This window comes from Trypanosoma equiperdum (assembly GCF_001457755.1).
Source record: "Trypanosoma equiperdum strain OVI genome assembly, contig: ctg_763, whole genome shotgun sequence".
In the NCBI taxonomy this organism is placed as follows: domain Eukaryota; phylum Euglenozoa; class Kinetoplastea; order Trypanosomatida; family Trypanosomatidae; genus Trypanosoma; species Trypanosoma equiperdum.
This window is the reverse complement of record NW_027124713.1, coordinates 45,936-69,588: the sequence shown is the minus strand read 5'-3', so window position 1 is coordinate 69,588 and position 23,653 is coordinate 45,936. Positions and strand designations below refer to the sequence as shown.

Below are 23,653 nucleotides of genomic sequence, written 5' to 3'. Positions count from 1 at the left end.
CACACACACACACACACAAGTTTAAGGTAACGGGTGGGGTACTGAAGGTATATCTTCTCTTCTCTGTCAAACGCGCTGCCATCACGTGGCGTTTGAACCCGCATAATTCAATACATTACCACCACAACAATACGCACCGAGTAGTGATAGTAGTAGTGTTGTTGTTGCGCTATGTGCTTACATCCGCCAGCATATGTCACCACACCCTCTAAAAGGACGGAACAACGAAAAAGTAAAGTATCAACTACCATTGGGATCCGACATATGAGGCCCCCATCCGTCCGTACTGTAACTCACAAGGCACGAACGCTTCTTTTAAACATCGTAAGAGTGTTCTTCAGCAGCATGCTGACAGTCACAGGACCAACACCGCCAGGCACAGGTGTGATATAAGCGGCTCGCTTACGCGCCACATCAAAGCAAACGTCACCCACAAGACGATATCCCGGCACCTTCGATGGATCGGCGACGGGTGTGGTGCCCACGTCAATAACTGCAGCACCAAGCTTGATCCACTCCCCGCGAACAAGGCCCGGCTGACCTGCAGCAGACACAACTATATCGGACGCTCGAACAATGTCCGCAATGTCACATAGTGGCGTCGCGGAGTGCACTACAGTAACCGTGGCATCTTCATTTGCCAGCAAAGTGGCAACGGGCAGACCAGCGATGTCACCCCGTCCAAGCACCACTACCCGCTTTCCACATATTTCCACGCCACTGCACCTAAGCAACTCCATCACGGCAGATGCGGTGCACGGAACAATGGCAGGATTGCGTTCCCTAATGTGGAGCTGACCCACATTGACTGGAAGTAAACAGTCTGCATCCTTCTCCGGCTTAATCTTCGATAACGCTGCCACCTTGTCGATGTGCGGCGGAAGCGGTAACTGCACAACGATGCTATGGCATGCTTCCTCCTCGTTTAACCTAATCACCTCCCGTTCCAAAGTTTCCTGCGTAACATTTGCAGGGAGTTCCACACTAAAGTTGCGAAACCCGCAAGCGGCAGCGGCCTTACGTTTCAAGCGGACATACGTTTGAGAGTCCTTACGCTTACCGCAAATGATGGTGGAGAGCCCCGGACGTCTTCCTTTGTAACGGCGTTCCAACAATGCGACCTCTTCAGTCAGTTCCTTTTGAATGGCCTTCGCCACCGCTCTGCCGTCAATTACAACCGCCTCAGGCATTACTCGTGCGGGATGAAGCCGAATGAAACGAGTTGGAAAGAGGTGACCCCCAGTAAAGCGCCTCAAGAGGGAACAGAATGAAAAAATAAAGGCAATGTCGCTCAAAGAAGGGAAAGGGTGACAAAGCAAACAAACGAAAGGGACGTCTCGTGTCAAGAAAGAACAAAAAACAAAATACACTATAAAAATTTTTTAAAAGAACAAATACCTGTGAGAAAATGCTAAATCTCTTGTCTGAAGGTGCTAAATGGTGCACTAAAACTCCCTTCTGCTTTATTTAATGTGATACGTGTGGTTGGGTAATACAACTGCTTGTACCTCAGCTTAAGAAGCCGCCCCGTTCCACTTAACGGAACGCTAATACAAACGAAATATCAAAAAAGGGATGAGAAAAAATAAAACATGGTTTTACCTCCACCACCATTCACAAAGCATAAACGGAATGGAAACGTAAGTCCCACAAACAGAAGGAGAGGAACCGCAACGCGGTATCATACTTAAATTTATGGATCACTTCAGGTAACAAATTGTCCTCGTAAGGAAGACACAGAGCGTAGGGACCACGCGGTAATGATGTCGGCCGCAAAAGAGCGACGTTTCATTAAAAACGCATTTGTGAAAACAAAAAAATTATATCATAAAAAGAAAAGTAAAAGAAAGAAAGAAAAAAAGAAAAAAATGTAAGATACTTATGACTCAGTGCATCTGCGCTACGCTGCGTAAAGAAAGAGAGAATTAGAGATAAAACGGAAATAACAATGGCACTGCACCTGCGACAAATAAGTGCATGTATATATCTCTCTGCATGTACGAACGTAAGATCTATAAGATAAGCACCCACAGGCATACGTGAGCCCGTCACAAGAAAGGAAAACAAAAACAAAAAATGTGTAAATCTATGCGAAAGCGTGCATTAGCATAGCAGAAGAGGGTTGCAGGCCGCACTCACCTTCACGTCACACACACACAAAAAAAAAAACGCAAACACAAACACATATAGCAAGCACATGAACACATGTGACCGTTGTAAAGAGTAAATATTCACGCCATTGCATTTAATTCGATTGTTGTATCCATCAAACATTGCCTCAATCCTTGCGTTGCCACATAAATACGCACGGTCGAAGGGTAAATACTAAAGGAGGGAAGACACTCGTACCCAAATTTTTCCTATTTATTTTGTATTTATGTGATTATTTTTTGTCGTATTCACACCCAGAATCCCTTCAGATTTTGTTCCAGCCGTGGAACCCCCATTCAAAATTAAAAAAGAAAGGACAACTTTATAAAAAAGAGGGAAGAAGCAAAAAAAAAAAAAGACAACAAATAAGGTAAATAAAACGATCAAGAGAGAAGTTCACCTTCGAAGATTCGATCAGCGACTGGTCTCACACACCAGTCAATCTATGGAAAACTTTAAAATCTTATCTAAAGCAAGGAAAGTAATTAAGAGCGGGTGGAAATAGGCATATATATATTGAAAGCACAAAAAAGGAAACGAATAGCTTCTACTAACATAACCATACGACTTAGCCTCATTTTTTTTTCTGGCGACGGCGGACCGTTAGTCACTTCTATGTATTCTGCAGTGCATGCAAGCCCAGCAATAGAGAAATAAAGAATAAAAGTGAGGGGAAGGAAGCAGTAAAATAAATAAAATCATGAAGCAAACAACATGACGCAACATGCTTGCTGTATATGAAGAGTGATAATTATAGAGCAGGGCTCACCTCAACACCGCTTTGGTATCAAAGACCGTACAGAAGGTCTGGCAGCGGGAAACGACTGGCCTCATGGAAGCAGCTTCTCTTGAAGAGGTCGTACACACCTCCCGATCTCGCTGATATATTGCAACTGATTGCATCCTTAATAACTGGCAGAAGCACAACCACCTCATCACAGGGTCGACCCGTTGGGATATTAAACCGCAGTCGGCTCACATAGACAGCTGCGGCTGCTAGTGCAGAGAGTCTATACTGCCTGTATTGCGTGCGAATGGCAAGTGTTGTAAGGATGTATGTGAGAAACGAGTACTGCTTTTCACATGCTACAGGTTCCTGCTGCCACAAAAAACCGAATCCCACGTTGCTAAGCGTAGCGTACACGACATTGCAGTCCAGTACTTCAAATATACGGTTAGTTGTCGCAATCAGGACACCCACCTTGTATGTTTTCCCACAAAGTCTAACGGAGTCACGCAACGGGAAAAGGCACTTTTCCTCCACCTTCGACGCTAGCAATAGAATAGCGTAGGCCGTGAGGTATTCGCGATCGGGTTGGATGGTTGCACGGAGTAAATAGCGGTCAAGTATAGAAACTGCGAGGAAGAATGTCTCCAACTGCAGATTCAACTCCACATTGACAAGCAACATCCACTCAACGAGCCCTTCTCGCACGTGCGACGGCATCGTATGCTGCGCATTAACCACATGCACGCTGTGTGTATCCTCGTCACCCATTGCTATTAGATCGTTAAGAGTCAAATTATAATAAGGACCCCCAAACGTTGTCGTTTCATCGGTGGGAACGGGAATGTCCATCACAACTTGGCAGACAGAATCGATATCTGAGCCGTGTAGGATTAGAGCGTCTTCTACGCGCTGCCGCGCATACGGACCTAACTTCTTCGTGCATTCCCTTAGAAAATGTAGTGTATCGGTTTCTCGCAATAGAAGCGCCAGTCGGAGCCAGTCCTTAAGGTCCTGCAGAGCAAATTCGAACCCCCTGCAGAGCATCCACCGGCGGAGGTTCAGCACAAACAAAACGCGGTAACTCAAAGGTTGTGCTTTCGTTGATAAATCAATTAGCTGTCGCGTCCGCTCCGCGGCGCTTTCGCGGAGGCGGTGAAATTCCTCAGACAGTCGCTGTTTCAATCGCTCAGTGTCGTTCGTGTACATAAGCTCTAGGTTGCAGAGAGCATTTCGCATACTCTTCTGCAGCATGACGCATGTCATTTCAGTACTCGGTTGATTGGATTGTGCAGTGTTTTTAGGCGACGTCCCTCCCCCCTGACATCGCTGCTTGCCTTTTTTCGATTGTACATTCCAAAGATGCTTCGGTACGGGAAGGAAAAAGTTACTGTTATCCAACTGCTGCTGAATGTTGACGTCTATTTCACAGAGTAAACTATCGCTGCTGCTACTGGTATTGTAACTCATCTTCCCCACGAATCACTTTCTGACACACACACACAAAAAAAAAAAAATGTATCCGTACCAGTCACCTTCGCTTAACAAACCCTTGCTGAAATTCCGTCAGATGATGGACTCCTCAGTACAAAAACGGATCCTTCTGCCACTTGTTACTTTCCTGTTCCTGTGCAGTACTGCACTTACCTCAGTTGACAAGTTAATTACTAAAAGGCCCCCTTTCGCTCCAAAATTCTATTTGTTCTATACGTCACACCACACCTGTCTGTAGCAGTTTGGGTGTATGAAATGTGGGAAAGTTTTTTTTTTGCGTGTAAATCTAAACAAATGCTATTTAAAAAAAAACGGGAAAACAAACGCTAAGGGAAAATAGACGTAGCCAAAATAATATTTATCACCTACCTAGTTTCTTTTTATCTTTTTTGTTTCTTTTTTTTTTTGCGTTTTAATCTTTCCCCCTTTGTTAATATGCCCTGTTTTAAAGTAAACAATAAAACACAAAAAAATAGAAAAGGGAAATGACTTACAAAAGCAGAGCGGCGAGACATGTATTAACTGACACTTTCCATCTACCCCAACTTTTCACCTTTCACGTTTCTCTCCCTCCTCTTTGTAGTTAACTGCAACCCTTCATAAATAAGCTTGATAACACTATTCACTATCCTCTTTCTCCCTTGCCACGCTGCAGCACCTCAACAATACAAAGAGATGCGGAGGATGATATGAAAGAAAAAAAATGACAGTGGTAACAATTCAAGTTCTAAACATTGAGAAACTTTTGCTCCAAAAATTCCGGCGACTCAACGGCCGTTCGATTGAGTTATGGCAATGGTGTTTTCCCTCGTAGGTTTGCTATACGGCCCATTTATATTCCTTTCTTCTGTCTTGATAATGCCCTGCCGGCCACTTGCTAAGCCTCCAAAACAGTGAAAAGAAGAAAAGAACAGAAAAGAGAAAATGAGAAAGAAGTTCAGAAGAAAGAACAGTATATTAGAGAAAAGTAGAGGAGGATATCCCTCAATTCCCTTTTGTTTGTCTCCACAAAAAAAGGGGGAGCAGACAAGGCAACAAAAGCAATACACCGCGCGAGTGCAAAAGAGAGGGACAAATGCCAATGAGGTCCATCGGATAACCGGCGATGTCTTCATCGAAAAAAGAAAAAAAAAGCAAATGTTCCCCCTCCTCCCTAAATGGAGAAGTCAGCCAGCAACCCCTTGCTCCCTTTAACTATCCCTCCTCATCATCATCTTTGCTTTCCGCTATCGCCGCGAGAGTGCGTATATGCTGTATCATCTGCTGGTTAGTTACAGTAAAACATGAAGATGATGGAGTAGAGACACCACTAGCTGCAGCATCATCAGTTGCCTTTGAAAGGCAAGCAATAAAACGTGTATTCCACAGCAACACTTCTGTGCAAACCTGAGCCAGCAACTCCTCTTTACACTTCTCGTCACGCAGCAGCGACCGAACGTTTCTGCACAATTCCTCAAGCTCGATCCTCCACTTATGGTGAAAGACCTCTGCTACGGCTAGCACGTCGATGTGTTCATCGTTCTGTAGGACACGATTAATGAGCGGGAAATGGTGTTTCATAATTGAAAGTACCAATCCGCTACGCAAGGTCTTCTCAAGTTCTTCCAATGCGGAATAGTCTGGGCCAAGCATTGGTGCACCACCGTTCCGGATAGCTTCTTGCCACTCATTGAGAATATAGCGCACATTATTCTGTAGGAAAGCGAGGTTCCGGTGCTCCCGCTGATCGGGATCACAACGACTGGTTTCCAATAGCTGTGCGGTGACACTACAGAGCAAACGTTCAACTTCAACGCGAAGAAAGGAAAGATTGCCTGCTAGGACGGCAAAGCGTGATGAACTGTCCGCCATGTCACTAGCTCGTTCCTCTTCAATGATTCGCCAAGCAATCTGTTGCAGCTCTTCGAAACCCACGTCATCCTCAGAAGAAATGTTTTTGTTTCCATCGCCGCCCACGCCAGTGGTACCACTTGCGGTCGCACCGTTGCCATCAGCGTTATCTTTTTGCACTGATTGATTAGCCAGCGCCGTTGCCTTCGCGTACCCCTCCTCTGTATCACTACCGTTGAAGCCGCATCCGCTGGTAATGGTGACAAGTGCTTTGGTAAATGCCGCGTAATGCTTTATTAATGGATGAATGCGTGCCACCCAGTCACTTACTCCTTGCTTATCCTCTGCCCTAAGAAAGGAGTCCGCTAGGGTGGGAACGTCAGCCAGGCGAAGTGCTCGTACTTGGCGTTCGAAAGTTTGCTGGAATGAAGGCCACAACTGCAGCAGCAGCGAGTCGTAAAACCCCTCCAAACAGCATAACCTCCGCACATCCTTCATGAGCGAATTGAAATCATGGCATAACCGTATCAAAATAAGCAATCCATAGCAATCATTGCCGCATACCGTGTTGACGGCGGTCTGGGGGTATTGTTCATGCAAACCACGCCAAACACCATTATTGGTGTTCTGTGCTAACAACACCTCGGCTACATAATCCACGATAAACTGTATAGTTGGCTTGAACACATCCACGAATACAGACATGTCTCCCGAAAAAAAAGTGAAGGTGAATATGAACTCGTGGGTGACAGCGTCGCACAGCAGTATGTTCAGTGAGCGAAATGTCTCCTCGTACGAGTGTAAGCGCCACTTCGCCTGCTCAACAGTCGGCACAAGCGGCGGAGCAAAGACATTCTGGAGGATTACGGCACGCTCACCCAGCTCAAAGGCCGATTGTGAACTGGGAGCCTCGTCGTCTGTAATTAACGGTAGTTCATTGACCCACGGAACCGCAGACACTTTGTGAGGTGCGGTTTTGTTCGCTGTCGAAGCCGTATTCTCCATCAAATTAAGCGTCATCACATAATGACAAATGCGCTCCAGATAGAGTTTGGACATAATGTCGTAGTAGTCGCGACGCAGTTCGCTATGCAGAGCCTTAACGATACAGTAAGGCAACGATGCCGGAGACTCCGGGTTCGTTTGATTACTCATGTCGCCCACATTAGAGGGACAGAGAAGTGTGACCGCCTCGTCTATCAAACGGGAGTAAAAGGTTGTTGGTTTCAAGATGTGTTCCTGTTGAATGGACACATTGGTGTTCTTCACGCTTAGCAGGGCAATTTTCTTCGCGAGGAACCGCTTCGCTTTCGTACATGCAAGCACCGTCAGGCGATTAAGCAGTTCAATCTGCTCATGGTACATTTTGAATTCGAGCAACGGTACCTGCACAGTTTCTCTGTTACCAGCGTCCGCCAAAACAGGGATGGCACTGGCACCAGCAGGAACGGCAGTGTAGCAACCACTGTCTTCCTTTACAAGGAGAATATTGGTGTACCTTCTGCTTTTTCTGAGAATACACAACAATTCCTGCACGCTGTGTTTGAATTGTGGACCTAGCTCCTCCTCACCCCCCTGGGTAATGATTCGCACCACCTGAGGAGACACAAGCAAACGCTGCAAAACAGTCCGCACAGCACGACCTGCTGAAGTCGCGTTGCCATGCTGAAGCATCACTCGATGGAGTTGCTGACGCACGTCCTCAATACCCTGCCTGGTGGTGTCAAGACTACTAATGAAGCGGTGCAAAATATCGGCGATATCTTTCAACGAGCTATCGCAGTCCTTCAGCAGGTAATGTAGCGTGCCCATCGTGTCGTCGGTAAGAAAGTTACGCACAAAGCCGTCACATACGCTCTGCATAGAGCATTCCCCCAAAATTTCTTCCATGCTGGCACTCCCACTGCGAAGAGATTCGTCTCGACTTGCATCGTCACCGCTGCTGGCGCGTGCGGTCCCTCCGTTCCTAATGTAGGACTCAATGAAGGCATCGTCAAGTTCCACAGAAGCGAATTCACTCCATTCCGCATCAGCAATCATCTATTCGTACACACTTCACTTGCCCAACCCTGAAGTACGAGCTCGCTCTGCTTCCTTTTCTACTTCTTCTCCTTTGGTCCCCGTCTGGTATCGCTGACTAGAGAGACGCCCACCTCCGCACGAACACCTAATTCCTTCTGATGTGGCTATAAGATGCGTCAGAATTCGCGTCTGCCAAAGACTGCGTAATGGGAGGGTATATTCGTCCTTTTGGGTTGTGTGGTAAACTTCGGAGAGAGAACAGAGGAAACATTCGGGATGTTGCAGCATCAGACACTCTAACTGTGGGAAATGAAACTATCCAGAATAATTCACTGAAACAGGAACAGGAAAATAATCAAATAAAAATTGGCAACGATGCCAGGCAATGTGAAGTGCAAAATGCTGCATTCCAGTTCCGCGCGAACACGTAGATTCAGACTTCATCCGTTCTCTTTTTCCATCAAACATTCCTTCTCACACTGTCGTAACTTTTAAGATGTTGGAGGCCTTTTATTCTCCCCTTACCTCCGTGCCAGAGGAAGTGGCACCGGAAGTGGAGATAACCGCTCGGTCAAATGCTTCCAGAGGTGCGTCCGATTCCTGTGGGCGTACAAGTTTCCGTGATACTTGTGCCCACAAACCGAACCGTGCGCGCGCCGCAGAGACGTTACGATGCAACGCCAAAACTTTCGTAAATGCTGTGGTGCTGGGAGGAAACGGTGCTTGCAAAAGCAGTAATGAGGCCTCGTAATGGCCGGAATCGCGACCACTGCTAACAGGACGTACGCGTTCAACAAGATAGATGGAACCTGGAACCTTTGTAAACTCGTCCACGTCGTCTCCTTCGTAGACGCGGAGGCCCCAATAACGCCTCAGGAAAGTCGTGCAGAATAGTCGTTCATTAGACGAAGCTTCCAAAAATAACGACGGCCACCTGGAGCGGAGGCGAAATAGAGAAGCCTCAAGATCAACTATGGATAAAAGACGACGTGCGCACGACGCGAGAGCCCTCAGTAGCTGAAATGGCAGCCACTCCTCGGTGTTAATTACTACGCGAAAGAGGTCAACACAATCATCATTAGACGAAGACTGGCCAACATAGCTGGCAGAGATGCCGGTAATGTAGCTAAGTCGGCACTCCACCAGACCCTCGTAGCCTACATGTTGAAGAAGGGCCTCCCCAATCAGCCGCCGCAACTCGTCATACATGCTATTGTGACCGCCACGACGAGGTTTTGCCACAACCACAGGTTTTATACCATCGAGAACACAACTAGAGCACTTTTCCTCACCAACTGTCGGAGGACTCAAACTAGTTACCTTCGATAGATATTCCTGCAACGACGCGGGTGCTTTGCCATGTAGGGATCTGTAGAAATCGCATACCACTGCCCTCTTTCCTTCGTGTTTACCTTTTCCGAGGTAGACGTACTCCAGGTGACTAGGTGTTTCAAGTGCAAAAAGGTTTGAAGGCAGCCGTAGAATCACCCGCCAGTGATTCTTCCCGCTAATGGTTGTGATGGCCTCACTGATTGGCGGGAAGGATGCTGGGAAATGCTGGTTACAATCTTGATAAAGCGTTAAAAGGCTCACTACACGTAATTCATCCTCTCCCCTCGGCTGCGGGGGGTCAGGGAGACCCAGTTCCATCCGGTAGTACCGATGCAGAAGAAAGATAAGTGGATACTCACTCCTTAGTGGTACAACCCGGATAACTGTACCGGACACATTAACCCCCTTGTTTGTGTCTGCGCTGATGCCCTTAACAGTTAATACATTGTTCTTTGCATCATACTCATGCACAACTTTATGTAAGCCCCGTTGTTGAGCAAGTAGATGTTGATACCATGCGATAGTGCTTTTTGGACAATGGTGAGATGGGTGGCCCGAACCTTCCAACTTTGAGCCCCGCTTCGCCTGCGTCGTAGGTCTAGGTGCTGCACAGCAACTTGTCCACACTTTCGTTAAGAGTTTCTCAAGTGCCGCTCGCCTCGAATCACCCTCTGTAGCCTCCAACGACGCTAACAGGCATTCGACACCCGTCCCTGAGTCTACCTGTAATAATTCCCAGCGGTAATTGCACCTAATCACCCTATCTCCCTCGACACATGCGTCGCTGCCAACGCAACGGATTGTGAGCTCGCCAGGAATAGTACAATTGTCAAAAAAATAATAAAGTCGTTTTTGAATTTCGACGATTGGCACCAATAAGGGAAACTGACTCTCGAGAAACAACCTGCACAACTCATCACGTGTTGGGCTTGGTCCACTCCAGTCACGACAGGAAGCAAGCTGGATCCTCACATTAGTGGTGATCTCAAGTTCCAGGGAAACATTTTCCCCATGAGTTGTGAAAACCTCGCTGTTCTGTAGGAACCACGATACAAAATTCCTAAATGTGCACGCACCACCTTTCTTGAATTCCTTAAGCGGAAAGGCCGCCTCCTCAAGGGAAGGGACCTCCATCGACCAACGGCTGGCGTAACGTATCAGATTTTCTCGTACCTGGAACAGCAGCGTAGACTCCTGCAACTTTACCTCCTCCATCAATCTCTCGCCGGAGTAGAGGCGCAACACCAACGCTCCCCCGTTATCGTTACCGCTCGTGTCGTCACGTCCGTTGGAACCACCACCAGTTCCGCTGCCACCCGATAATGAGGAGGAGCGGCAGCGTTCCACCATATAGTGGAATTGGGGGTCATAGTGCATGAGAGTTGAAACAATCCCGCGGGTCATCCGCCACTTGTTAAAGTAACATGGTGCGAAATAGTGAAGATGCCACTTTAACGGATCCTCAGCTGAATTCTTGAACATTTCGAGTATTTTGCACTCAATGACATTCATCTCCAAAGCACTCGTGAACCGCAGCTGGGAGTACCCGCCAGGAACTAGGGGGATGGGTAATCGAAACTTTTTTGAATAGGGAGGCGGTTTCGGTAACGAAGTGCTGCCCAATGCACGTGAGGCGATGACGACTGGTGCGCGTGGACCATTTTGCAGATCAACTGAGGTGAAAGTGGCCCCCTTGCTCCACCGCACACGCTTTATCATCCTAGCAATACCTCGAATCGAATCCATTTCGTTGAACTGCAGCACAACTTGGCCAGTATCGTCGAAGTACTGAACGGTCGCATTGGCGAAGCTGCCTCGTACCACACCCAATTTCCTCAAAGAGGCTTCTACATCGATAACCCGTACAGTTACTGAAGGACGCTGATCGTTATCCCCGCTACCCCCAGATTTCTTGTTGCGATTTGTACTGGAGTTCACCTCAGTAAGGGTACACACGTGTTCGTTTCGCTGGTGATCAATATCGGTGTAGCGGTGAGAATCGCCGACACCGGCTGATTGGACCATTGCTGAGTGGCACGGAAACAACAGCGAGCACGCAGCTTCAGCGGAACTAAAACAACTTGTTGCAGTCACTACATGGCCACCTGTCGTAGTCGCCATATAAAACTTGAAATCCATTCTCCCCGCAGAAGTAAGCAGCATCATTGGGCTCCGCACATATTCGAGGGGTAAGGACTCTTGAAGATAGCACATGTGACCAAGCAATGACGCGCAGCGGGGAAGCATTGGAATGGTAGCCGGTCGACCTCTTTCACTCAGCCACACATCAATGTCAAGCCGGCCACAACTCCTCATATAATCCTCCACACGAGTAGGAGACCAATAGCCACACAGAAACTCAAGGCCCGCCTGTAGGAGCTGTGCGTGAAGGAGGGGTATTGACCAAACTGAGTTGGCAACCTTCCGCACGCATGTTGCATCCACCAACCCTGTTATGGTGTCAATGGCTCCCTTCGCCTCGAGGAGCGAAACAGTTTCCTCATCAATTAGACTTTGTTGGGGGTCGTCAAGGCAGTCACCATAAACTAAACCACTACTGTCCTTTAACCTAACGAGAGGTACGTTAAACATCTCGACGTTCTCTGAACGGTCATGCACGCCCCACGAGACCGCGATAGCACCCAAGTCGGTGCAAAGCTCCCTATCTTTGCACTTCATGTGGCTGAACTCCAAGTGATATGCGTTGACATCGGGACTCCATACTCCTGGTTCCTTTCCGCACGAAAGTACCAAGTTGAGTTCCCGTTCTGATTCGCTAACAAGATGCTGTTCCTTTACTTCTGCATCTCGCTGCACTATCTGTAGCGCCTTGTGCAGTACCTCTTCAAGTAACGCGTCAGCGGTCACATCCCCAAGATGCCGCTCCCGGGAGTACGGCTCCCAAGCATCTGTTTCGTAAATGGAACAGTGAATTCGGTTCCCCACTTTGTCTAGCGCTTGATTGCCACTGGACGAAGTTGCTGATAATTTCCCTCCATCAGTGACTACCTGGCGAGAAAAGAGGAGCCGCACCTGAAGGTCCATGCTGCAGAGAAGACTTCGTGTACCTGCTGCCTTTTCCACCCAGTGCTTAATGGCGTGGCACCCTTTCTGTGCATCGCCCTCTCCGCAAATCTGAAGAAGCTGTACCGCCTGCGACTTCACGCGTTCGGCAACCAGATCAGGGGATGTTCCGCACACGCCAGAAACAAGAACGATTTCAACGTTCTTGTCGACGAACCAACTGAGGGATCCATCAATGAGTGGCTTTTTCACTGGAACGAGGTCGAGTACAATGCTCTGTGCACCGAGGGCTCGACGGAAAGCTGTCTCCACGGATGGCATTGTGCAAAACAATGGGAAGGAGACACGAAACATTCATATACGCAACCAACTCCTCTTTTCGTTCTATATTGTGTGATGATTTCTAACCCTTGCTCAACTGCAATATATATGTATAGTGCCCGATATATATATATATATATATATTTGTGTGTGTGTGTGTGTGCGTGTGTGTGTGATGAGTGGGACCTTAGTCCCTCTACCTTCCTCCTTCCAGACGTTTGGAGCTACCTACGTCGACTTGTAGCGTAAAAATATATGAGTGAGAGGAGAGCCCCCTTCACTGTTATTTGGCCCTTCGGCTCCTCCTCCGATTCCTCTCCCTGTAGAGCAAGCGTGGGTGCCGTTAAGGAAGAAAGAAAACATGCGACGAGTTCCGTCAAGTTTCCCAAGAAAACAAAGGTAAAATACAGGGAAGAATAAATATAAATCAGAAAACACAAAGTGCAAAAAAGAAAATAAAAACAACAATAGGAATACAAATGCGCACACCGTGCAAAAAAAAAGGAAGGGTGGAGCTCTCGAAAGGCAGGGGTAACAACTTTCCCATGTTCACAGTGAATATAAAAAATAATACACCAAGTGAAACAGAATCCCATGGGGGAACAGTAGCTACATTGTATATGTTTCCTTCGTTATATAAATACAGTATAGTGAATAGTATGCAGAGGTGTAACGCTTCCCCAGATAAGGGAAAATAACTAATAACAGATTGGTGAGTATTCTCACTCCACCTGCTCATTACCCCATAGCACTTCTTCAATTTCAAAGAATTTCTCATATGGGACACAATCTAACACTTCCCTCGCACCATTTAAGGTTTTCGCCTTTTCAAAGTCTCGTGCCGCTTTGTCATATAGACCCAATGCCTTGTACCCGAGTGAGCGCCTAAGAAGAACAGTAGGATCACTTTGGTCTCGCTGAAGCATGAAGTTGAGGTCTTCCAGCATACCTTTTGTGTCCCCCAACTTTTGTCGTGCCTTCGCCCGTTCATCGTAAAAGAATGACGGCGGGTCACTGTGAGAGGTAATAGCTCGCGTAAGGGCCTTTTCCGCATCATTTATATTCTTCCCTGAACATAGGTATGCGACTCCCAGCGCGTAGCAATAATTTGAGCACTCATTCAATAGCGGTTGGCAAGTAGCCGCCTGAAGTAAATCATCGGCAGCGCCACAGAAGTCCCGTAAGGCATACTTTGATCGACCGCGTAGGTAATACAACTCTGCAGTCGCGTACCCAAGACTCACAATATTGGCCAAGTCCTCCAGAACGGCGTCGTAGTCCCTCACAGCAAAATGACACTCGGCCTGTTGGAGAAGATACCGATGGTTCTTGCTGTTGAGTGCGACCGCCTCTTTAGCTAATTCTAGCGCTTCCAGATGCCTCCCCAACTTGCTCACCACAACGGAAAGGCTATTTAACACCTCCGGGTTGCGGAACTTGTATTTGCACACTGTCTTCTGCAGGTCATCATATGCTCCTTGGAGGTCACCGCAAAGTAGCAGAGCCGTTCCGCGTCTAAAGTACAGCACGGGATCGTCTGGAATAAGATCAATGCATCGCGTGAACGATGCAGCCGAAAGGTCATAGTACTTAATGTCAAAGTAGACCAAACCAACGCATTCGTGCACAGTGGCATCCTCTTCTTCCAGCTCCAGCGCCCGAGAAAAACACTGGAGAGCTTCAAACAAATTTTTCCGCAAAAAGTGCAGTAACCCAGAATGCACCCAGGCAGCACGAAAAGTAGGATTTAACTCAATAGCTTTGTTAAGAATCGCCATTGCCTCCTCGTAATCCTGCGTAGCGACCAGTATCAATGCTTTTGAGTAGTAATGTGACGCGCACTGGGGGTCCAGTTCTATTGCCTTCACTACATCAGTCATTGCAGGTGCGTGGAGACCAAGTAGCAACGCTATGTTTCCACGGTAGAAGTGGTAACGCGCGTTCTCAACGCTTTTTATCACAGCGTATTCCATCTGCTTGAATGCCTCCGAGTGTATGCCAAGTTGAAAGAGGCAAAGAGCACAGTTGGTGTGGTACTCGCTAGATAAATGATCCATCTCCACAGCTCTTTCAAACCGCGAGCGAGCAGGTTCGTATTCCCCGCGTAAGAAGTGCGCTATACCAAGAAGATTGTGTAGAGCAGCCGTTTCTTGGAACTCGAGTCCTTTTGTCAGCACGGCTACCGCACCAGTGATATCTCCGGATGCTAATTTGCAGGTGCCAAGGGAAGTAAGTGCACGGAAGCGAGTGATCTCAGACATCCTTCCTGTTACCTTCTCGGATAAGGAAGCCGCAACAAAGTGATGGGCGAGCGCCTTCATGCCCTGAGCTGCATACACAAGTCCTAACTCATATAGCCACGTACCATTATCTGGCTCTACATCTGCCGCTCGCACGTAGTCTACGATACTCTCTTTATGTTTATTAAGTTTGCGATATACAGCCGCACGACTCCCGTATGCCGCTGCTAAACGCCGACGATCTATACCGTGTTCCTCCAGCTGAATAGTAAACGTTAGATCGGCTATGGCGACGTGATAACGACCTATTCGGGTGGCAAGGTGTGCGCGCTGGAGAAGCACAGCAACTGAGAGTGGCTTCACCTCAATAGCCAATGATAGATGTTTCATAACTTCCTCTATTTGCTCCTGAGTGTCTGTTTTCATCGCTCTTGCCTTTTCCATGTGCTCTCGTGCAAGGCGCTCACGAGACTCATCCGACATGATAGCAGCGCCCAGAGTCATAGCTCCACGCGTCTGTCACGGAACTCGTGCGACTAAAAGTATTAGCGAGCACGGCAACCTCAAACGCAACTTCCAAACAGGCGCACTATGAAGCAGGACAAATCCCCCGGTTTGTCAACCACCCACTGCCTCACAAAAAAATAAATAAATGGGTTTTTATCTCTTCCTTTCCCTACCTAGTTGTCCACCAGATATCCACTCTATATGTTCTTTCATGAGATGTAACAAAAGAATGGAACAACAGATAACAGCAAAAACTAGAATTTGGAATGCAGGGCTCGGTATTGGACGAGTAGCCGCATAGATGTAAAGCAAAAAAAAAAAAAACTTACTCTCCACGAGGAGAAACCAAACATTTACCCATGTGATGATGTGAGAAACAGCGCCGTTGCACAACCACAAGGCAAATTATGAAACCATCAGACTTCAGGTAATCAGCTTCCCCTAAAAGTATCGAAACCTCCCATCCCAAGCCTCGAGTGCAACAACGAAAATACAGATGGGACCGAGTCGAGCGACAACTATGTGAAACAGTAAAGCAATAGCATGATGAGGGGAAGAGGAGAGGATACGTTCTCCCCACCCATATGAGCCGCTTCGTCCCTGAACATTAACCTTATTGTTTGCGCTTTTTGCCCTCCGCCCATGCTCCCTATTCACATTCGTTTCCTTGTCATTTCATTCACGGTCTCTGTCACGCTCAAAGTGCCGTAGATCAGCACGCTTCACACCAAGAATGGACTTCTCAGGGGCATTGGTGGGAAGAAAACGCTCCATGCACTGCGCCGCCCGGAGGAACTCCTGTTTCACAAGCTGAAACTTTGCAGGATGCAAGTGACGTCCGAGGTTGAGTCCACCTGTCCCCACATCCTCATAGGGGTCCTCGATACAGAAATTATAGCTAAACGTTCCCTTCTTGTTTTGAGGGAAATTCCACCCGATATCAGACCTATAGCTGCGGCGATTGCGGTTCAGGCTCACAACTTCCCTCTCGTAGTCAAAATGATGTGCGTAGAATATAAAGAAACCGTGTAAAAGCCTCCCCAGCTCCGTAGGGTCGCAATCGTACAGTGGTGAGAAGTCAGGGTAGCGTGGAAGGTGTGCCGGGTGTGGCAGCGACCATGGATCCACCCACAACACCTGCCGCGTCACTAGTAAATAGTAAATGAACATCACAGTAACAGCGTACGATGTAAGCATTGCAGCGGAACCGGCACCGACATTCGTTGCCTTACCCCAAGCCTTTACTGCCATCGCAGTGTGACGTGCGGCAACGGGCCCATTGTGAAGGTAGTGGCGGATGAGGTAACTGTTCTTTACACCATATCCAACAAAGGAAATATCCCACCGATACATGAACATTTCCGGCACGAAGCGTACGTCGAGGACATCACGTGTATAATCTTCCCGCATGCCGCGTGTCATTATCTTACCATCAGGAAAGAACCCGATGGCCTCGATCATCTGCTCCTTAGATGTACATTGAATAGCGATGCGACACCCATATGTCGTACGGTCAACCCAAATGCCCTCCACGTTATCACGGCCCATCTTCTCAGCTATGTACTCCACATCGTTATCACCAACGCACTGATTCCGCACGTCAAGAAGCGCGGTGCGGGCCTTCCTATCCTCCTCTTCGCTAAGTGGCGTGTAGCGGGCCCGCGCAACCTTCTCGTCGTTGGCGAAGCGCAGCTTAACAACAGGTGTCCTCGCCTCCGTAAGACCCAGCAGGTTATTGCGAAGGTAATGCGGAACGTAACGCTTGATGACAGTCCAAAGTTTGTCTGTTCGTTTGGCCTGTACCTCGTGTGAGGGGTAAGGGTCGTCAAACATACACGCGAGATCCAAGTCACTGCCCCATTCCATCTGCCCGTATGTTACCATAGAGCCACAGCAGTATACCTTGGCATCAGGAGTCCACTTATCCGCAAGTCCCTGTAACTGCTGTTGAGCACGGATGGCCGTTCGAAACATGTGTTCAGGACCAACGCGCCTGTTATTCTCGGCCATAATAGCTTTACCCCACACTGCATAGTGATCGGGGGATGGATTCAGTTTGGTACTGGGGAGCGACAGCGGCGATTGACGAAAAAGACGCGACAGCCGCATGTGAAGCCATGGCGCGGTATGCATCAACATTTTCCAATCAACAGCTGTGGCCTGCTGACCCTTCCCTGTCGTTTCAGCCGCTCCCTTTTCGCGTTCGCTGGGTTTTATTGAAGATCCAGTGCCCAGAAATGCCGAGTATCAAAAGGGAGGGGGAACCAAAAATCCAAAACGGAAGGAGAAAGATACTTCTCGCGCTATATGAAAAAGGAAAGGGGAGGGTAATGAATGGTGAGCACTAGCAGCGCCCTTCAGTGCACGAGAACATCCCGACTAAAAAGGTGATGAACCACACCAGAACGGGAACTTAGTATGGCATAGCGTAGCCAAAAAGGAGACGTAAGACAGAAGAAAAAGGGCCGGCCCAACAATGACTCCACAAAAAAAAATCTGATTACGCAACGTGAGTTACTGTTGCCCAACAGCAATATGCAAATGAAACACTTCGGTGCCACAAGCGGGAACCAAGAAACTGTTGCAGTCCGAATTGCCCAACCACAACAACAACAAAAGTTACTCCCATTCACTATCTGCTAGCAAACAACCTGCGACGACTAATGGGCTGCCTCTGCTCCGTAAGTTTCTTTCCGATCTTCCGTGAATGCGGTGAACGGCGGTACGGAAATTTACTGACGTTTCCTCCCCACAAACCCCGCTTCGCTACCTTTGCCTCATCCATAGCAGCTTGTAGTTTTGTATTTCGAGTCCAGCCGTTATCTATTACCCAAGCCCAGCCGCTGCGAACCATTTCGTCACCTACGTTGACAATGGAATCAGCAGTAAACCCACCGGACAAGGGGGTGAAATAAGATGGCAACGATGACGCAGCACAAGAGTCTATCTCCCTGCCACATGATGCAAAAGCTCGTACATTGTTAAAAAACACTTCTGCAATAACGCCTCCCACGTCATCTACTGAAGCAACAAAACATGATACTCCGGTAGACTGACCCACTGAGAGCAAAAGTATACTCTTCAAATGATCTCTGGCCTCTCGACCATACGGCTGTCTCAAAGTTGGCACCTCCACCGAACGCAGGCGTACGCGAACGAGTTTCCCCTCCGCTGTTGTGCCGTAGAATGTGGTTCCATCAGTCACAAACTTTGGGGACACAAAAAAGTGATATCCAATGGTTTGGTCACTGTCGCTAATCTCCCAGAGAAAAGAAGTCGCCATCGCGAGTACAACAAAGCATCCAGCAAACAACCATGCTTTGGAAGCTATTTTTTCTGCCAAGGAGACCACAGCGACTTTACAGTCCGCAGATTCCCCCTTGTCTGATGGAGACACATCCACATCGGCATATCCTTTCTCGTGCATTACATGTAGGCGGTACCTTGTCCCTTGTTTATATATATGTTCTGTGCGCACAAGCGCCTGTCAGACTGAGAACATATGAACTAGTGCGCGTGAGTGAAGAGCATAAGGGTGCCAACACAACCAACAGGAGTACTGCTTACACGAATCTACGCGTCGATCGCTATCACCAATCGCCAGTGCTAGAAGAAAAAAAAAAACCGTTCAAAGGATTTAAAAAAAAAACGAAGTGTCAAAAAAAAAAGGACACACTCCACAGTACATACCCACCGCTATCAGACAACGGCCCCATGTGCAACACGACCAACAAACGCAGAGAGGAATGTCAGTGATAAAGAGCACTGAAAAGTATGAAGAAACACAAGCGCATCCCTCAGCCATCTCGTCGTGTCACGTATTGTTAGCTTAAGTACCATCACATAAGCTGGGACACAGACAAGACTCACGCGCGTGAGGAGTGTCGCGTCCGCAACGCCACGTTAGGCTTAACCTGTTACCGCGCTGCAGCGGAGGCAACTGGTCATTTAACACATCTTCCCTTTTTTCTACGATGCAATGCGTCCAGCAGTACCGTGCCTCGCCAGTTAGCAACAGCAGACTGCATGGTTTCACCAGTACCCCAAGTGGAGCAAAGACATCTGGAGGCCTGTTGTAGCGGCTAAACTCAATCACCGTGTGTGAGCCTAGAGAAACAATTGCTATGTAATCTCCGAAGGCATCGTGGCTGTCCACGTGACGAGCGATCCCCGGAACCAACTTAGATTTCGGATCATCGTAGTTGTAGTAATTTACGGTCAACTGATCAAAATACTCTGGATGCTCCTTCATTGGGTAATTATGAATCTTCACTTCCGAGTCTGTGTTGCATAGTCGCTGCGCCATCCAGTCATAAAATGCTGGCCTAGAATTTACTTGCACACCCTCCGCGCCCACACGGTTAATGCCATAATAGAACCGCCTATTAAAGTGCGCCACATCACGACGTGCAAGGTGCTCCACTTCAAAATGAGAAGCGGCGTCTCCATTCAACTCATTCCAAATTGCATTGTGTTCCGAGTGTGTAATGAAATCAGATACAATATACAGTCCCGGTATTTCACTAACCGCCACGCATTCAACACAACGAACCTTAGCGCCTTTGTAAAAGTAACTAGTGTGCGCAGTGTCACTGGTGAAGGAAGTGCCACTACCCACTTCCTCCATGCTCAGCAAACCAGTTATACTAGGTTGCAACGGGTCATCGCAAACCCTCCCCACACCTATTGTGGGTGGCTGAAATACACGCCTGAGGGTGTGAAGCACGGCATCACCCTTACAACAAAGCAAATACAGGAGTGACATCCCACTGCTGGGAAGCAACCCACCCTTCCACAACATCTCATGAGGTACAGGGATGGCATACACGTAGGCTGTAGGCCCGCCGTTAGTGGTTGCCACTTCGATTAGCCGCGTCTTGAGGGGTTTTAGTCCGTCGCCAAATGAAGTATCACCACAAATAAGAGTGAAGGGAAATTTTGAGCTGTAGAAGAGTTCTATTGATGCGTCGGAGAGAGCGGTGTGGGCGATCAGTTGCTGCCGTAGATAAAAGGGGCCTGAACCGGTTTGCACACCACAGTTTATCGCAATGAGACCAAGGTTCTTGTAACTTCCAGGTGCGACTACGTATTTCTCAATGGGAGAAAGGTGTGTGGCGACCGCAAGGAGATACCTGTGGCAGCGAGAACGTATCTTTGCGAAGTCCCCTAGTGGCTCGGTGTTGTGAGTCTCCATAATGTCACTACTATATTGGTTTTTTTTTCCTTCTAACCCTTTATGGTCTCTAGTAAGCTATTGCCAGCGGAGACATCTCTATTTGTTTATGTATTTGAGTTTCACTGGCTAAGGTGGTACATGATCAACTACTCCTTACACAAATAGTCGTTGACAGTCCCTCTCCCACGAGTCCAGTGTACAACACAGACACACGCACCTCCAACGTTATGTGGACGACAGCAATATTTAATGAAAGGGAGAACTGTCAACGTCGATAACCAGTACGCGGCGCGCAAAGAGCACCTGCACACCCTCCTTTTTACCCTCACACACAAATAGTAAATGGTGCATACGTACCGAAAAATTAATAAGGGAGAAACACAACTGAACCAATAGCTTTCATTGATGAATGAACACCTCAAGGCATCTCGACTCTTCCCGCTAACGCTGGCACTTCGTGCACAAACAGATCTCACAAGACTCACAATACCATACGCGTTGCCGTGTTACCGCGTCTTCCCGCCGCAGCACGTTCTCACCACACACATGGCATAGGATTAGTGACTCCCACTGCGTGCGGGGGATGCGGCGGTAAATCTCATTGAGTGTGCCGGCGAAACGGCCGACACGTTTGCACGTGGGACAATTTAGGGGTTTCCGCTGCGCCTGCAGTGCCTCACTGTAGTAATTATGCGACACGTTGGAACGAAATATTTGGTCATCCCCACCCATCACTAATAGCACCAACACCACCACAATTGCTAAGGTAACCCTAGCAATCAGAGGAAGGATTCAGACAATATTGGAAATCAGAGAATATCTGCAAGGGCAACCTACACTTTTGACAAATCAAATGCACTAGTGCATATGAACGGAACTAGAATTAACTTACCATGAAAGGCACATGCGCCCCCACTACCAAACGACACCGTTAACTGAAAGATGTTAGTTACCCGCTATCATACGAAACTCCGAAGGACGAACACCGCACACGAGGTGCATCCGACGTCACTCGCTTCCGCCGCCATCACCATCACTATGAAAAGCAACTTCCACACCACCGCCGTGCGCGGTACCATCCCACGCTCGTGAGCGGCGCACCCGTTTGTGATGCTCATGCCGCAGACGTTGCTCCTCCTCCAGCGTTGACGCCACGTAGAGCCAACCGTCATCAACCTCCTCCTCCCCTAACGTGTGGGTTTCCCGGCTGAAGGGTGTGCCATCACAACCTTCACACATGCACTCCTCCTTGCGCGCTCTCTTCCGTACTTGCCCTTCATCTACCACACAACCATCACCAGAAGCGCGCTGTTGTTTCACCCCTTCGCAGCCAGTGATGCTTTCCTTTCCATTATCCGTGTCGAGGGGTTTGTTTTTCCCGCACTGGACAGGTTGTTTTACTTGCGACAACCCCCAGTTATGCACGCGTAACGACCGCAGAAAGGTGGTCATTTCTGAGCATGAAGGATGGGGCTCTACAACAGCTGGGTGAAATTCTTTCATTGAGGTAAGGTGAGCATCTTCTTCCTCCCAACAGGGGCGAGTCACACGTCGTTGTGCGTCTATCGCACTAAGAAGCGTACCGAGGGCAGGAACACGGTTCATGTCGAGGTCAATAACATCTGCCGCAATGCTCGTTACCGCAAAAGCGGAAGCAGCTTCTCCGACTTCTCCAGTCCACTCATCTTCCAGCGGACAGAACCGCGTACTCCCACTGCGGCGGACTCTGTTGTCATACGAAGTGTAGAAAGAGTGAAAAAGGTACAAAAACGAGCCGGGTGCCAGCGGACACAACGCGTGCCGCTCAGCAGACAGGGTTTCTTGCATGAGCGACTCCCTCGCACCACGCAGTACAGCGATGATGAGACCAACAATCTTTCGTATCATGTTGAACAGGAATGACCTGCCCTCAATCTGAAACAGAAGGTACGGCAGAAGCGCCGTCTCGGGGAAGGTCCTCTCAGACACTGCTACCACCCTTTCCCCTTCCGCAGCGGTATCACCTTCGAATATCTTCAGCGATTTTGCATATTCTGACCGGGTCGGTCCGATGGTTTCCTGCGGGAACAGAAACAGGCGCGGTGCTATTTCGCATCGCATAACGGTACGCACTGAGGTATTGTCATTGGGCATAACCACCTTCCTGTTCCATCCGTGACCATATCGCTCCCCTGGGGATGCCGAAAAGTTGTGAAAACGGTGGGTCCCCACCACATGATGAGCGAGCAACCCATTCCCCCGAGACACAACGTCTCTCAATGCAGCAAGTAGTTTATCCTCTTCATTTGGGCAGAGGTCGATGAAAGAGCCCCCTTGAGCGCGGCACCGCAGCGTCTCGACAGCCTGTGGGAACTCTGCGTAAAATTCATTCCATGAACTACAGGGTGACAAAAGGGCATACACCGGGATCATATAACGGTATATACGGCTAACGCAACAGAAACGGGGGATGAAATCACCCATAACGGTTGTCACGCGTTCCACACGCACAGTTGAGGGGAGATGTGCGTTTAGAAGCTGTGGGAGTCTGTCACAACCACCGGCAGCTTCAAGTTTGCTGTTCGGCACAAACAAGCAAACGAGATTCCTCACGGCATGCACACCGCGATCCGTACGGCACGAACGAGCAAAATGATGCTCTTCCCCGCTCACACGACCCCGCTGTACGCCATCGACGATACCGGCATCTTTCAACGCTTGAATCAAAACACCCTCAACCGTATGGTGAGTCGGTGCGTGCGCCTGCAACTGCAGTCCTCGGAACGCCGTGCCGCAGTACATCACACAAAGTCCAATATGTGTATGGTCCCTAGGGGCTTTGCGCAAACA

The 23,653-nt window shown here is 48.4% G+C and overlaps 8 protein-coding genes and 2 pseudogenes across 10 annotated transcripts; all 10 read right to left on the bottom strand.

The window, feature by feature from the left end:
• Positions 1-293: 293 nt before the first annotated feature.
• TEOVI_000354000 (C-1-tetrahydrofolate synthase, cytoplasmic, putative) lies at positions 294-1,190 on the bottom strand (the record flags this gene model as incomplete). Its single annotated transcript, XM_067226429.1, has 1 exon — positions 294-1,190. The coding sequence occupies one exon, from the start codon at positions 1,188-1,190 to the stop codon at positions 294-296; it is 897 nt and encodes a 298-aa protein (XP_067082530.1).
• Positions 1,191-2,938: 1,748 nt separating this feature from the next.
• Positions 2,939-4,348, bottom strand: TEOVI_000353900 (mitotic cyclin; the record flags this gene model as incomplete). Its single annotated transcript, XM_067226428.1, has 1 exon — positions 2,939-4,348. One exon carries the CDS (start codon positions 4,346-4,348, stop codon positions 2,939-2,941), a length of 1,410 nt encoding a protein of 469 aa, XP_067082529.1.
• A 1,218-nt stretch (positions 4,349-5,566) lies between these two features.
• On the bottom strand, positions 5,567-8,242 carry TEOVI_000353800 (Vps52 / Sac2 family, putative; the record flags this gene model as incomplete). The annotated part of the gene is made up of 1 exon (XM_067226427.1): positions 5,567-8,242. One exon carries the CDS (start codon positions 8,240-8,242, stop codon positions 5,567-5,569), a length of 2,676 nt encoding a protein of 891 aa, XP_067082528.1.
• Positions 8,243-8,734: 492 nt separating this feature from the next.
• TEOVI_000353700:pseudogene lies at positions 8,735-12,934 on the bottom strand (annotated as a pseudogene). Its single transcript has one exon. A coding segment is annotated over exon 1 (4,200 nt).
• A 689-nt stretch (positions 12,935-13,623) lies between these two features.
• On the bottom strand, positions 13,624-15,645 carry TEOVI_000353600 (TPR repeat, putative; the record flags this gene model as incomplete). The annotated part of the gene is made up of 1 exon (XM_067226426.1): positions 13,624-15,645. The coding sequence occupies one exon, from the start codon at positions 15,643-15,645 to the stop codon at positions 13,624-13,626; it is 2,022 nt and encodes a 673-aa protein (XP_067082527.1).
• A 678-nt stretch (positions 15,646-16,323) lies between these two features.
• Positions 16,324-17,787, bottom strand: TEOVI_000353500 (KRET2; the record flags this gene model as incomplete). Its single annotated transcript, XM_067226425.1, has 1 exon — positions 16,324-17,787. One exon carries the CDS (start codon positions 17,785-17,787, stop codon positions 16,324-16,326), a length of 1,464 nt encoding a protein of 487 aa, XP_067082526.1.
• A 493-nt stretch (positions 17,788-18,280) lies between these two features.
• Positions 18,281-19,075, bottom strand: TEOVI_000353400 (Staphylococcal nuclease homologue, putative; the record flags this gene model as incomplete). Its single annotated transcript, XM_067226424.1, has 1 exon — positions 18,281-19,075. One exon carries the CDS (start codon positions 19,073-19,075, stop codon positions 18,281-18,283), a length of 795 nt encoding a protein of 264 aa, XP_067082525.1.
• A 402-nt stretch (positions 19,076-19,477) lies between these two features.
• Positions 19,478-20,842, bottom strand: TEOVI_000353300 (2OG-Fe(II) oxygenase superfamily, putative; the record flags this gene model as incomplete). The annotated part of the gene is made up of 1 exon (XM_067226423.1): positions 19,478-20,842. One exon carries the CDS (start codon positions 20,840-20,842, stop codon positions 19,478-19,480), a length of 1,365 nt encoding a protein of 454 aa, XP_067082524.1.
• A 423-nt stretch (positions 20,843-21,265) lies between these two features.
• TEOVI_000353200 (uncharacterized protein) lies at positions 21,266-21,556 on the bottom strand (the record flags this gene model as incomplete). The annotated part of the gene is made up of 1 exon (XM_067226422.1): positions 21,266-21,556. The coding sequence occupies one exon, from the start codon at positions 21,554-21,556 to the stop codon at positions 21,266-21,268; it is 291 nt and encodes a 96-aa protein (XP_067082523.1).
• A 276-nt stretch (positions 21,557-21,832) lies between these two features.
• Positions 21,833-23,653, bottom strand: TEOVI_000353100:pseudogene (annotated as a pseudogene). Its single transcript has one exon. A coding segment is annotated over exon 1 (1,821 nt).